The sequence below is a fragment of the Rutidosis leptorrhynchoides genome, chromosome 9 (genome assembly GCF_046630445.1).
Source record: "Rutidosis leptorrhynchoides isolate AG116_Rl617_1_P2 chromosome 9, CSIRO_AGI_Rlap_v1, whole genome shotgun sequence".
Classification (NCBI taxonomy): Eukaryota; Viridiplantae; Streptophyta; class Magnoliopsida; order Asterales; family Asteraceae; genus Rutidosis; species Rutidosis leptorrhynchoides.
This window is the reverse complement of record NC_092341.1, coordinates 19,652,054-19,664,720: the sequence shown is the minus strand read 5'-3', so window position 1 is coordinate 19,664,720 and position 12,667 is coordinate 19,652,054. Positions and strand designations below refer to the sequence as shown.

The following is a 12,667-nucleotide window of genomic DNA, read 5'->3' as shown; positions in this document are numbered from 1 at the left end:
CATGCATTCAGCAGCAAAATTTCCAACCTTCCCACAATTATAACACTCAGATTTAGGACCCTTGACTGACTTGCTGCTATACCTAGCACTTGGTTTCTTACTCCCTTTGTATGACTTGCTGGTTCTATTACGATTGAACCTTTTGAACTGCCTAGCCAGCAAAGCCATACCTTCAGCAAACCCTTCTACATCACTTTCATCATTACTGCTTTCTTCAGACCCCGTACCACTATCCACATCACTCTCAGCTGTCTCTTCTTCTGCCAACAACTTTTGAACCAGTAAGGCCTTTTGAGCTTTCTTTTTAGCAGCAGCAATAAGAGCAGTATCATCTGTCTTAGAAGATTTTGAAGTGGTGGGGGCAGACCTAAAGTTTTCTTTTAAGTTAAGTTTAAATTTAGCCTCTGCTTTCTCATGGTTCCAAAGTAAACTGTAGAGAGAAGACATATTAAAGTTCTTTAAGGTCTGAGTGGTTCTTAAAGGGTCAGTAATAGATTTCCATTTAGTAGGCAGTGAATCAATGAATTTGTTTACTTGTTTAAATTCGGTATAGGTAACATTCAAAGTGATCAGGTCTGCAATCAGGGAGTTAAACCTAATAAAGGTTTGCTTAAGGGTTTCATTCTTGTAGGCAAAGAACATTTCATATTCTCTTTTCAAAGCAATCATTCTGTTCTACCTTACTTCTCCCATACCCTCATAGGTGACATCTAGATAGTCCAACATAAGTTTGTCATTTTCTTTTCCCTTAATCAGTTTGAACAGTGGGTTAGGCAAAGTTATAGCTAACAGGGTTCTGATTTTAGGGTCAAGTCCAACACGACGTTTATCCTTAGCATCCCATCTAGAAGGGGTGAGAATAACCTCTCTGCCAGGGACAGCAGGAGTGTCAGCTGTAGCTGCAGCACTACCAATAGTCTCAGTGGGAACAAATGGACCATCTGTGGAAATACCAGGCATGAGTGGGTCAATAGACTCAAGGTGAAACATGAATCTTGCCTTCCAAGTTTCATACTCATCTTCATCAAATTTGGGTGGTCTATTGGATGAGCCATTTTCAAGGTAAGCTGTATTTGAATATGAAGCCATAAGAGAATTCAGATCCAAGATATTAATTATCAAGACTGAAGCTCTGATACCAGTTGTTGGTCCCTTGATAACAACAGGAGTATTGTAGAGGGGTGTGAATACAATTTCTTTTAATTAACTTAACAATTAAATACGATTAGTATTCAAACATGAAAATTAAATAGAGTCACAGGTAATTTTCAACTATTATTCTTTATTGATTGAATTACAAAGAATTACAACTATCCTTGGCGGAATGATAGTTGGTTGATACAGATTGCCTAGAATATAGCTAAGAGGTAAACTAAAAGCTATTACACGTTTTTGCCTCTAAATAAATAAACCCACACCACTAGTTATTACAATAGTAGATACAACAATTTATAGTAGTCTTATTAACCGTGTAATGGTTCTATTGTGCATTGGTACATAGAATGTCTGTACTTGTGGGGACAACTGCATCAGAGAGCATGCTCTCCTCTTTCCTCTTTGGTAGCTATTTGCAGGAACATCCCAATTCGGTTTGGCACCACTATTTAATTAAACAAATAGAATGTTGTGTTCCCTAGGTGTTGACAAAGTATAACCCATGTCTGCACATGCATTAAACTTCTGCATTCCCACATGGTCTTGTAAGGTCACTTGTAGCCGCCGACGCGTGTCCTTTTCTGTTCAACTTTGTCTTTGACTTCTGTTGAATAGTACCATTGATGTAGACCACTCGAGAAACTATTATGCTTATAATGGAGCATAGCTGTCTTATGTAGTAAGCTGCATTCCAGCTTGTGTTGGTTCTTCATTGCTGAGACATTTGATATTCTTGAACTGCTGAGTACACATCCTATGCTGATTGAAGAACACTGTCTACCTTGTGCTGGTAGACTGAGCAGCAAACTAAACACTCGACACAGCAATATCTGCTGTCTATACATAAACAACCTTGTGCTGGCTGCACATAACATTTTAGTGCAAATAAATTACAGTTTTGTCATAATTAAATCCTTAATTATTTTGGGGACTCAACAAATATATATATATATATATATATATATATATATATATATATATATATATATATATATATATATATATATATATATATATATATATATATATATATATATATATATATATATATATATATATATATATACCTATTCATATCCATTTATATAATCGTTCGTGAATCGTCGAAATTTGGTCGAGGTTAAATGAATTCATGTACATAGTTTGAAATTTTGAGATTCAACTTAACAGACTTTGCTTATCGTGTCGAAACCATATAAAGATTAAGTTTAAATTTGGTCAGAAATTTTCGGGTTGTCACACTCGGCATTCCTTTCAAGGCATCATTCAACAAGCTTGTCCGTGATGGGTCTTCGACAGCTTTCTGGAATGATGTTTGGTTAGAGAGGGACAAGCTGTGCCAAAGGTTTCCTCGGCTATTCAGATTAGAGAGGTTTCAAGCTGCAAGAGTTTGTGATCGAGTGGAAGTTGCTGGTACGACGGTTTCTACACATTTCGACTGGTTAAGGCAGCCTACGAGTCATACAAAAACAGAACTGGAAGATCTCACGCAGCTACTAGCTGATTATACATTTGATTGTGGAAGGAACGATGTGTAGAGATGGCCTTTAGCCAACAATGGGAGATTCACAGTCAAGCAACTTTCTTGTATTATCGATGAACAGGTATTATCGAGTAGTTTCACGCCTCAGGAAACCTTAAGAAACAATTTAATTCCTAAGAAACTGGATATTTTTGTGTGGCGGGTTCGCAAAAAAAGATTACCGGTTAGGACAGAACTTGATAAAAGAGGTATCGATTTGCATAGTGTTAGATGTCCCTTATGCGATGATGAATTGGAGACGGTCGACCACTCTTTAATCTTTTGTTCACATTCTATGGAGGTTTGGAATCGGGTATACAGATGGTGGGGGTTCGGTAACTTCGCGAACTTTAGCTCCAATGAGATCCTCAATGGTAATGCTTCGGGTCAAATGTCTACTCTCGGGAGAAAAATATGGCAAGCAGTTGAATGGGTTTGTGCTTATTATATATGGAAAAATAGGAACAATTTGGTATTTCGAGGTAATTCGTGGAGCGCTCCGGTGGCCCTAAACGAAATCCAAATCAAATCATTCGAATGGATTTCCCAAAGAATTATTGGAAGGAAGATCAAGTGGCTCTCATGGTTAAACAACCCTTGTGATTATCTTGTTTTAACATAATTTGTGTTTTGTAGATTAGCATTGTTTAAACGTTTGCTAACTCGCAAACTGTTCGTGTAGGCTTTTAGTTTTAGCATCTGTTTCGTGTGAGTTTGGATGCAAAGCATCTGTGGTTTCAAACTCTTCTGTACACCTTCTGTTGTTTTAATAACACTTTGCTTTTCAAGAAAAAAAGAGAGAAACACTAGAGGAAGTTTTGTCTACATCTTATCATCTGATACCTCATTTTTCTGGAATTACATTTTGTTGTTGTTGTTGTATGTCAAGGGATGAGTATGATTTTGAGAGATGAATTAAGATCTATGTCACATATACTTATACGTATATATGTATATGTATTTTAAAGTTGGTCCAACGTATTATTGGTTATAACACTTTCGTTCTTATACATGATGCTATAAATTTGAGACACATTCAACGTATTATTGGTTGATACACTTTCGTTCTTATACATGATGCTATAAATTTGAGACACGTATAATCTTAAATTTCTTAAACCTAGTATGTATCTATCTAAACAGCCATCAATCATTTTTCATGAATTAAATTTTAAATTTTGAAGTTGAAAAGTGCTTCATGAATTTAAGGTTGGGGTACACTTTCACATGGATTGGTAGGGAAATTCGCCCAAATACACTATTTTTTAAACTTTTATTCCAAAATACACTTTCAGGGAAAAAATTGTCTATTTACACCGTTAGGTCGACCACCAGTTGGGTCGACTACCCCTTTACCCGGTCGACCACTTTAGTTTTCAAGGTAGTCGACCTCCATTCTTCATTGTTGTTGGTCGACTACTTCAGTTCTATGGTCGACCTAAGGGTCGACCGAATTGTTGGCCTAAACTCGGTCGACTAACATAGTCGACCACAGTTGCTTTGTAGTCGACCGATAAGTTGGTCGACTAATCATAAAAACATACTACTATTGGATAAGATATATCAGATAAGATTATTGCGAATTTAGATAAGGTTTTTAGGATTTTAGATAAGGTTTTCGATTTTGTTTCACGACTATAAATAACCCCACATTTTACTTAATTCCTACTCAATCTTTCCTTGGAGATTTATTTACCATTATGTGTTGTGTTGTGTTACCATCCAATTTAGTGAAATAAACTTTAATTTGAACAACAAATATTATCTATTATCTCATACTACATTTATGGATTACACAACAAATAACACAACTTACAGACATATAACATACACGACAGTTAAACAGAAAACATACGAACACACATACCTATCATCCATGACAGTTAAACACATTTAAAACACAAAGAAGAAGCTAATCATCACTCAAATTGTAAGTGAAGCCAAATTGTGTTGAGCATGAGTCTTCACGTTTTCCTTTACCCTTGCCCTTTACCAACCCCTTCGGCTTTGCCTTTGTTTTTGAGTTACACTTGGACTTTTGTTTACCTTCAGAAAGATCATAATGTGCGGTGCAAGTTGATCTAGTATGTCCATATTCCAAGCAACGACTGCATTTTCTTTTAGATTTGAAATTGTCTTTGTCCTCTCCTTGGGACGGTATACGAGCAGTACTCTTCGGTCTACCCGATTGTCGCTTTGTAACCAATGGCGGTAGGACGGTTTGTAGGTGTCCTGGATCTATCCATTCAGAAATATGATCTAGCGGGTTAATATCTTCCATGTATGCCGACTTGTACGTTTCAGTGTGGAAATACTTCTGAACGTGTGTAGTAACGTTACGTAGGACAAAATACCTTGCTACTGCCATTACATGTCCACAGGGTATACCGGAAAACTGCCATTGTTTACATGTGCAAGTTTTATCTTGTAGATTGACTTTACCGCCTTTTTTCATATCCAATACCTCAAACTTAACTTGTGATATCGGTTTGACAGTCCAACTAAGAGACTTACGATTTCTTTTACCCAGCTTATGCTCTGCATATGGTGTGACAGGTGTTGTTAAGCCATCAGCAGTGTTTCGGTGTTCCCAAAACCATTGTTGAACTGAAGCTCTAAAGAATTCAAAAAGCATTGTAATCGGGAGTTTCCTCGCATGAACTGACAGTGCGTTCATTGACTCTGCACTATTAGTAGTTAGGTAAGCATACCGAACACGATCTGCATGATGTCTAGACCATCTGTTGAGGCCAGCAGTAGTGAGTGTATGTGTACTGTCTGGGATACATCGTGCTAGTATACCATAGTGGTGATCAAAATCAGATTTTCTATACGCTTTGCACATTTTCCAGTAGTGCCACTCGTAACTTTTAACCCTTTTAGACACACTTTTGAGGTTTCCCAACAAATGTCTAGCACATAGTGCATAAAATACTTCTGGAAATACGTTTGATATGCCAGCAGCTATTGCAGGTGCCCTGTCAGATATAATGGTAAGATTAACAATACAACACCTCGAAGACTGTAGAGAGTCTCTTAGATTACCAAAAAAACCATGTCCAATGATCGGTGGTCTCTCCTGCTCCAATACCGTAGGCTAATGGAAGGATTCCATTGTTAGCATCCATAGCGACAGCAATCAAGTTAGTCCCCAAGTAACGACTTTTTAAATGAGCCCCATCGAATATGATTACTGGTCATGCATAGTTAACAAACGAATGTGTCGGCATATTAAAGTATTGAAACATTATTTTTAAATACGAGTTAAATTAATAAGTAAATAAAGAGAGCATTAAACATACCGCTGCACCAATGGACATGTAACTCATAACAAATCTGCCTTTGTTGTCCGTTCGAATGTTGGTTACACTACCTGGGTTAGACAATCTAAGATTATATAGATAATTAGGTAGTATTTGAAAGGAATCTTCAAGACTACTGTGACGACCCGGAAATTTTTGATCAAATTTAAACTCAATCTTTATATGATTTCGACAAGATAAGCAAAGTATGTTAAACTGAGTCTCAAAATGTTTGAACTGTTTTCATGAATTCATTTAATCTTTGATTATGTCCGACGACTCACGATACGATTACTTGTAAATAAATATGCTTATATATATATATATATATATATATATATATATATATATATATATATATATATACATATATATATATATATATACATATACATATATATATATACATATATATATATATACATATATATATATATACATATATATATATATACATATATATATATATATATATATATATATATATTATTAGGTATTGTAATTGTTAGAATTAGATATATAAAATAATGATAATATACAATAAATATTATTTATATATAAATAAAGTATACAGAATATATATTTTGTGATTTCGAAACTATTTAGTAAATGAAGGTAACGTTAAATTGTCATTCAAACGATATTACACTAGTTAAAAAGAAACTTATGTGATTTTAAAATAAACGATGATCCGAAAATGAGTTTTATAATTTATAGGCTTACTAAACATATATTTAGGAACTATCTGTTGAATTTTAATTTTTTTTTATATTTTACTTAGGGTTGGGAGTGAATAATTAATGTAATTTTTATTTAACAGTTAATGACCGAATTTTATACCATAATGACCAAAATAAATAAAGATACTTAATTTTAAAATTTGGAAATTTTTCGAAGACTTTTATTCGCCACTGAGTAATCAACGGAGCCCGGCCGTGAAAACCGTCGGCACATTAATCCAAATTAGAGACCGATGAATTATTTATTTTACTGTGCATATTTGAATTATATCACCAAATACTGTACATAGTTTATTTTCTCTGCAATATTTAAATGTATATATATATATATATATATATATATATATATATATATATATATATATATATATATATATATATATATACATACTTGCATTCACAGGAAGAAAAAACATAAGGTGTTCAATCTATCTCCCACCTTAAATCTCTTCCCCTTTCGGCAACCAACAAACCGAGACCCTCACCACCACTCCAAAACCCACAACCACCACCTTAAAACCAAACACCCGACCACTTCTTAGTTTGTGTTTCTAACTCGTGATCACCACATCTCCTACCACAACCGAACCACCACCACTGCAACCCCTTTTCACCACCACCATCCATGAACCTTCATCTCTTTTCTCTCTCTCTAAAGTTATATATACATATACGTTATATATGCACATAGGGTTATATATATATACACGAAACCCACTTCACCACTACCGCCACCCCATCACCTTTCCTCCACCACCATCGATCAAACCGTCACCTACACTATATCACCACCAAATAACCAACATCACTATGTGATACTATCTCCTGTTTCATCACAATCCTACAAACCCTACGCCACCTTTAATCTATAACCACCGCACATACTAACTTATTTTTCTGTTTATGCTTGTCGATTAACATATGAACCCAAAACCAATTGGGTTTCTCATTTATTTTCTCCTACTCCGAACACAACAACAATCCAAATCACCACCAAGACGACCACCACAGCCCTTGGTCACTGCCATGATTTTTCTGTTCCGTTACCTGATCGAGCAAGCAACTCATACTATTGTGTTCCCGTCTAAAAATCACCACTTAAACCCGCAGTTTTGTTGTAAGAAAAAAAAACAAAGCCAAACACCCTATTTCATTTTACTACGACTGTTGTTAAATTTCATCCTTATATGTTGAGTATTTTAAAACAAGGAAGTGGGTACACATGTTCACATATTAATTAAAGTTTGTCAACTTGAAAGTAAAATAATACAGCACCTTATTAAACAAAATGTGGAACATAGTGGGTGTGAGGGCCGACCAAAAGGGAACAACAAAAGGGGGACGTTTCATTTTTTTATTTAAGTAGGCATATAAGAATTAGGATCATAAGGAGGATATATGTAATATTTTTGTTGTCTGTGAAACGATTTAAAAGAAAATGATAACACGATTTATGAATGAAGATGGATTTTGTTCCTGGCAATTCGAAATTTAGAAGAAGAAGAAAGGAAAACAGACGAGTTATATATTTATTTAAGTGTGTTGTATCAGAAATGAATGAATTAGAAGAATGGTTAATAGTTTATGGGTTTAACCGAGAGGTCTCGAGTTCGAGCCTTGTCTGACGCATTTTTTTGGGAAAAGCTTTTAAGGTAGCAAATACTTCTATTATTATTATTATTATTATTATTATTATTATTATTATTATTATTATTATTATTATTATTATTATTATTATTATTATTATTATTATTATTATTATTATTATTATTATTATTAATATTAATATTATTATTATTATTATTTTTTATTATCATTATTATTATTATTATCACAAGTATTAGTATTATTATTAGTAAAATCATAATTTTTATAGTTATTATTATTAGTATTCATTATCATTAAAATTAACATTTTTATTAAAAGTATCATTTTTAACTCTATTATCATTATTATTAATACTTTATCATTAATAATATTATTTTAGTATTATTATATTATTATAATTTTAATAAAAAAACGATATATATGTATATAAATATATTTAATACATATAACACAACAAAATTAATATTTTAAATATATAAAATGAATATCTGAAACACATAAGTTATTAATATAGAAATGATATAACTAATAAATTTACATATATATAAATTTGTTCGATTACAATTATGTGTGTTAATATATATATAAATGATATAGGTTCTGAATCCAAGGCCTACCCTATACGTGTTCAATATCGTCATATGTATTTTTACTACAAAATACAGTATTGTGAGTTTCATTTGCTCCCTTTTTAATTGCTTTTGCAATATATATTTTTGGGCAGAGAATACATGCGTTGCTTTTATGTTTGACGAAATAGACACAAGTACTTAAAATATATTCTACGTTGAGTTGTACCACTTTGCATATCTTCCCTAATAGCTTGGTAACTAATATTTACATGTTGGAAGAACATGTAAGCGCGAATCCTATTGATAGATCTATCGGGTTTGACAACCCCAACCAGGCTAGTTGCTCTAGTATCGTAAACGGTTGCATAGTACTTCGATCTTACTACACTTGGTACAGTGTAGGGAGATTTCATAATAAAGAGAATATGCCACATTAATTGTTAAGTATGGTTACCGAAGCGCTCAACAACTTATAGAATACTTTATACACTTGCGAGTGTACATATATTTATAAACGGAAATCTTGTGGTCTATTAATATATTGAAATGACTGCTATGATAAACCTATGAACTCACCAACCTTTTGGTTGACACTTTTAAGCATTTTTATTCTCAGGTATGAAAGAAATCTTTCGCTGTGCATTTGCTTATTTTAAAGATATTACTTGGAGTCATTCATGGCATATTTAGGTCAGTACCTCGCAATGGGAACAGATGTTGATGACTTCGTCCAGGTGGATTAGGACGGGTCGTCACAGGTGGTATTAGAGCGTTGGTCCTAGCGAACCAGGTCTTGCATTATTGTGTCTAACTGATAGTTGTTATGATGCATTAGTGAGTCTGGACTTCGACCTTAGCTGCATATTATAAGTATTGTTTATCATTCCTAGTGGAAAATTTCTTGCTTATCATTCCTAAGTCTAGACACGACTTCCTGCACTTATTGCATAGATAGTTTATAGATAAATTTATATCCTAGCGTATCTGTTATTGTAAACTTTGCCTGACAGTTTCCGAAAGTTCCTCCGTAATCTACGGGAATTTATATATTATATATAGGTATTCTATGTAATTAGAATATCATCCGATATTCGAAAATCATTTCATATCGAAAATCCTCTATCCGACCGTACAAGACGGAACTCGCAACTAGTTCAAGTTCCTCGGATTTCGACAGCTATTCCGATATAGATTCCCACTCGAGCTCCGAAAGCAACGTAACCAGAATGGATCAACCACTTAGCCATCACCTATTTTGGATGAAATGGGGATGGGTTCATAGTCGACTTAACCAGTGGAGACAAGAAGAATGCGATCCTTTTCACCAACCAAACTCACCTTTTGGCGAAGAACCTGAAGCACTTACCGGTGAACCTATCCGAAATACCATTTTCAGCCTCATTTCCAGAGTAGCTCATTACGATTATCTTCTATCTAAAATTCTAAACCTTATTCATCTGCTCGTTCCGACCGACAATCATCCAGGAATAATAGAAGAAGTTAACGAACTTCGTGCTCGAGTAATCAATTTGGAGAATATGGTGCAAAACTTAACAGCTTCAGCAATATCACCGGCACCCACAGTACCATCAATAACAGCACCAGTACCATCAACAATCCATACCTCAACATCTCATTCTATACCTCGAGTATAATCATCATTCTACGTACCGTTCTACATCAATTGTCTTCGTTCTTCATGGCGATTATGTAATCTCTAATGTTTTAGAGATTATATATTCTTGTTCTAACGGTAAATCAAATAAGTCTAATATCATATTGACTCGTTAAATCCATGATTACATCTGAAGAAAATATATATGTATATATGTTTTCATAAAGGTTGTAATTAAAAATTCCTTCGTACAAACTGTTAATGGTGAAAATATTTTAACGGGTAGGTAATACCCGAGGAATATTTAGATTTCACATTAATAAGTTACCCTGTACATCCTTCGAATCTGATTCAACAGTCATTTACTATCCTACTTACATCAACAGATATACGAATCCGTTCATCACAGAATAACCATTTTCATTCAATTTCATATTTGGATTTTGACTTACCAGAATCCAACAAGTGGCATAATGAAGAAAACATTGGACAAAAATAAAATTTGTTAGAAACAAACAAATTAACTATGAGAAATTCTATTAAGAATCCACGCTAACTGTTCCTAGCTAACTGATTACATTTTATTTATCGCAATTTATTTATCGCAATTTTATTTATCGTCATTTAATTTCTGTTATTTATTTTACGCATTTTAAATATCGGGACGCGTATACAATGTTTTGACATATCATATCGACGCATCTATATATATTATTTGGAATAACCATAGACACTCTATATGCAGTAATGATCGAGTTAGCTACACAGGGTTGAGGTTGATTCTACAATAATATATATACTTTGAGTTGTGATCGAGTCTGAGACATGTACACGGGTCACGATAAGTATTAATTAATTCGAATATTATATATTAAGCTATATATGAATTATTGGATTGTTAACTGTGGACTATCAACTGTGGACTACTAACATTGGACAATTAAAATGAATTAAAATACTGATTATAACATATGAAACTAAACAATTCTTCAAGTTTGCCACTTGATTTCATCTTAAACATCATTTGTATCTTGACGACCACAATCAGCATTTAATCATCTAAAAAAAACCTTCGATATTCTTGAAAACCCTCGGTTTGATAACCGATGATCCAGATCCATTAACTTTGAAAATGCTGACGAAGCGGCATGTTGTAGATGGTCTAAATGGCCAAAAGTTTGATAATAAAGAATGGAATGTTGGGAACGCTCGATAGAAAATTTGGTACTGAAAAAAAAATGGATTGAGCTAACCATGAAGGAGACCAAGGACAAATACAAGGACCAAACTCTATATTTAAAGAATCCAGGTAATTCTGAATCCGATGAAATCTTTAGAGAATATCTTGCTTCGAACTCATGTTAAAATCTTGCGATAATTTTTCTTCATCAACTTTCGAACTTAGAAATTCCAAAATATCATTATAAATATCCTCAATATTTCTGAAGATATTTTCATAAATATTCTTGTTCGAAATTATCTATCTCTTCATGCTATCCGTGTTACATCATAAAAGAAACTGTTTTAGTTTCTATCCTTATATAAAATTTAAGTTTAAATTATGAATGATTTCTGGAGAAGTGTTGGGAGTTGAAGCATGAGTTAGTATAATATAATGATGCCCGGCCAACGTGATTATATTACAGTAAGTCATGCTGAATTTCTAATGGAACGTGATGATTCACAGACTATACCGTCATCATGTACCATGTTACATAACTCTTTCATTCTAATTAACCTTTGAACATATCAAGAAAATATATTCATGATAGTTCTATCCTAAGTGATTCTAGTATTTTGACAAATCAAATCGTGATATTATGTTCTTTCTTGTTTAGAACATTAAGTTCATTCGAAACCTCATACTTACGAATTCTGGACCATTACTCGCTTTACTAGAGGTCGAGAAGAAAATAAAAAGGCAAAGAGCTCCAAAATATAAGAGAAAATATAAAGCCCAATAACAACACAGAGGTTACAGATCGTGGATATTAATACGAATAGCAATATAAAGACACGGTAGAATTAAGAATAGTATCACCCCAAGGTAATAGTAGGAGTAAACAGATTCTTCTGGTGGAAGATTAAAAGAATGATGACATAAATGATAATTAGAAAAATATCAAGGATTAGAACTGGATGAAGCACTTTCA

The 12,667-nt window shown here is 33.5% G+C and overlaps 1 protein-coding gene across 1 annotated transcript; it reads right to left on the bottom strand.

Annotated features, from left to right (window-relative positions):
- Positions 1-4,589: 4,589 nt before the first annotated feature.
- On the bottom strand, positions 4,590-5,805 carry LOC139867805 (uncharacterized). Its single transcript, XM_071856157.1, has 2 exons — positions 5,723-5,805; positions 4,590-5,655 (listed from the first exon to the last, which is right to left on the bottom strand). Exons 1-2 carry the CDS (start codon positions 5,803-5,805, stop codon positions 4,590-4,592), a joined length of 1,149 nt encoding a protein of 382 aa, XP_071712258.1.
- Between the last annotated feature and the right edge of the window lie 6,862 nt (positions 5,806-12,667).

Bases quoted from the DNA above. Each gene is read 5' to 3' on its own strand.
- LOC139867805 (XM_071856157.1), bottom strand. From the start codon at position 5,805: ATGGATGCTAACAATGGAATCCTTCCATTAGCCTACGGTATTGGAGCA. The intron at 5,656-5,722 runs GTAATCTAAGAG...TATATCTGACAG, and splicing joins CATTGGACATGGTTTTTTTG to GGCACCTGCAATAGCTGCTG.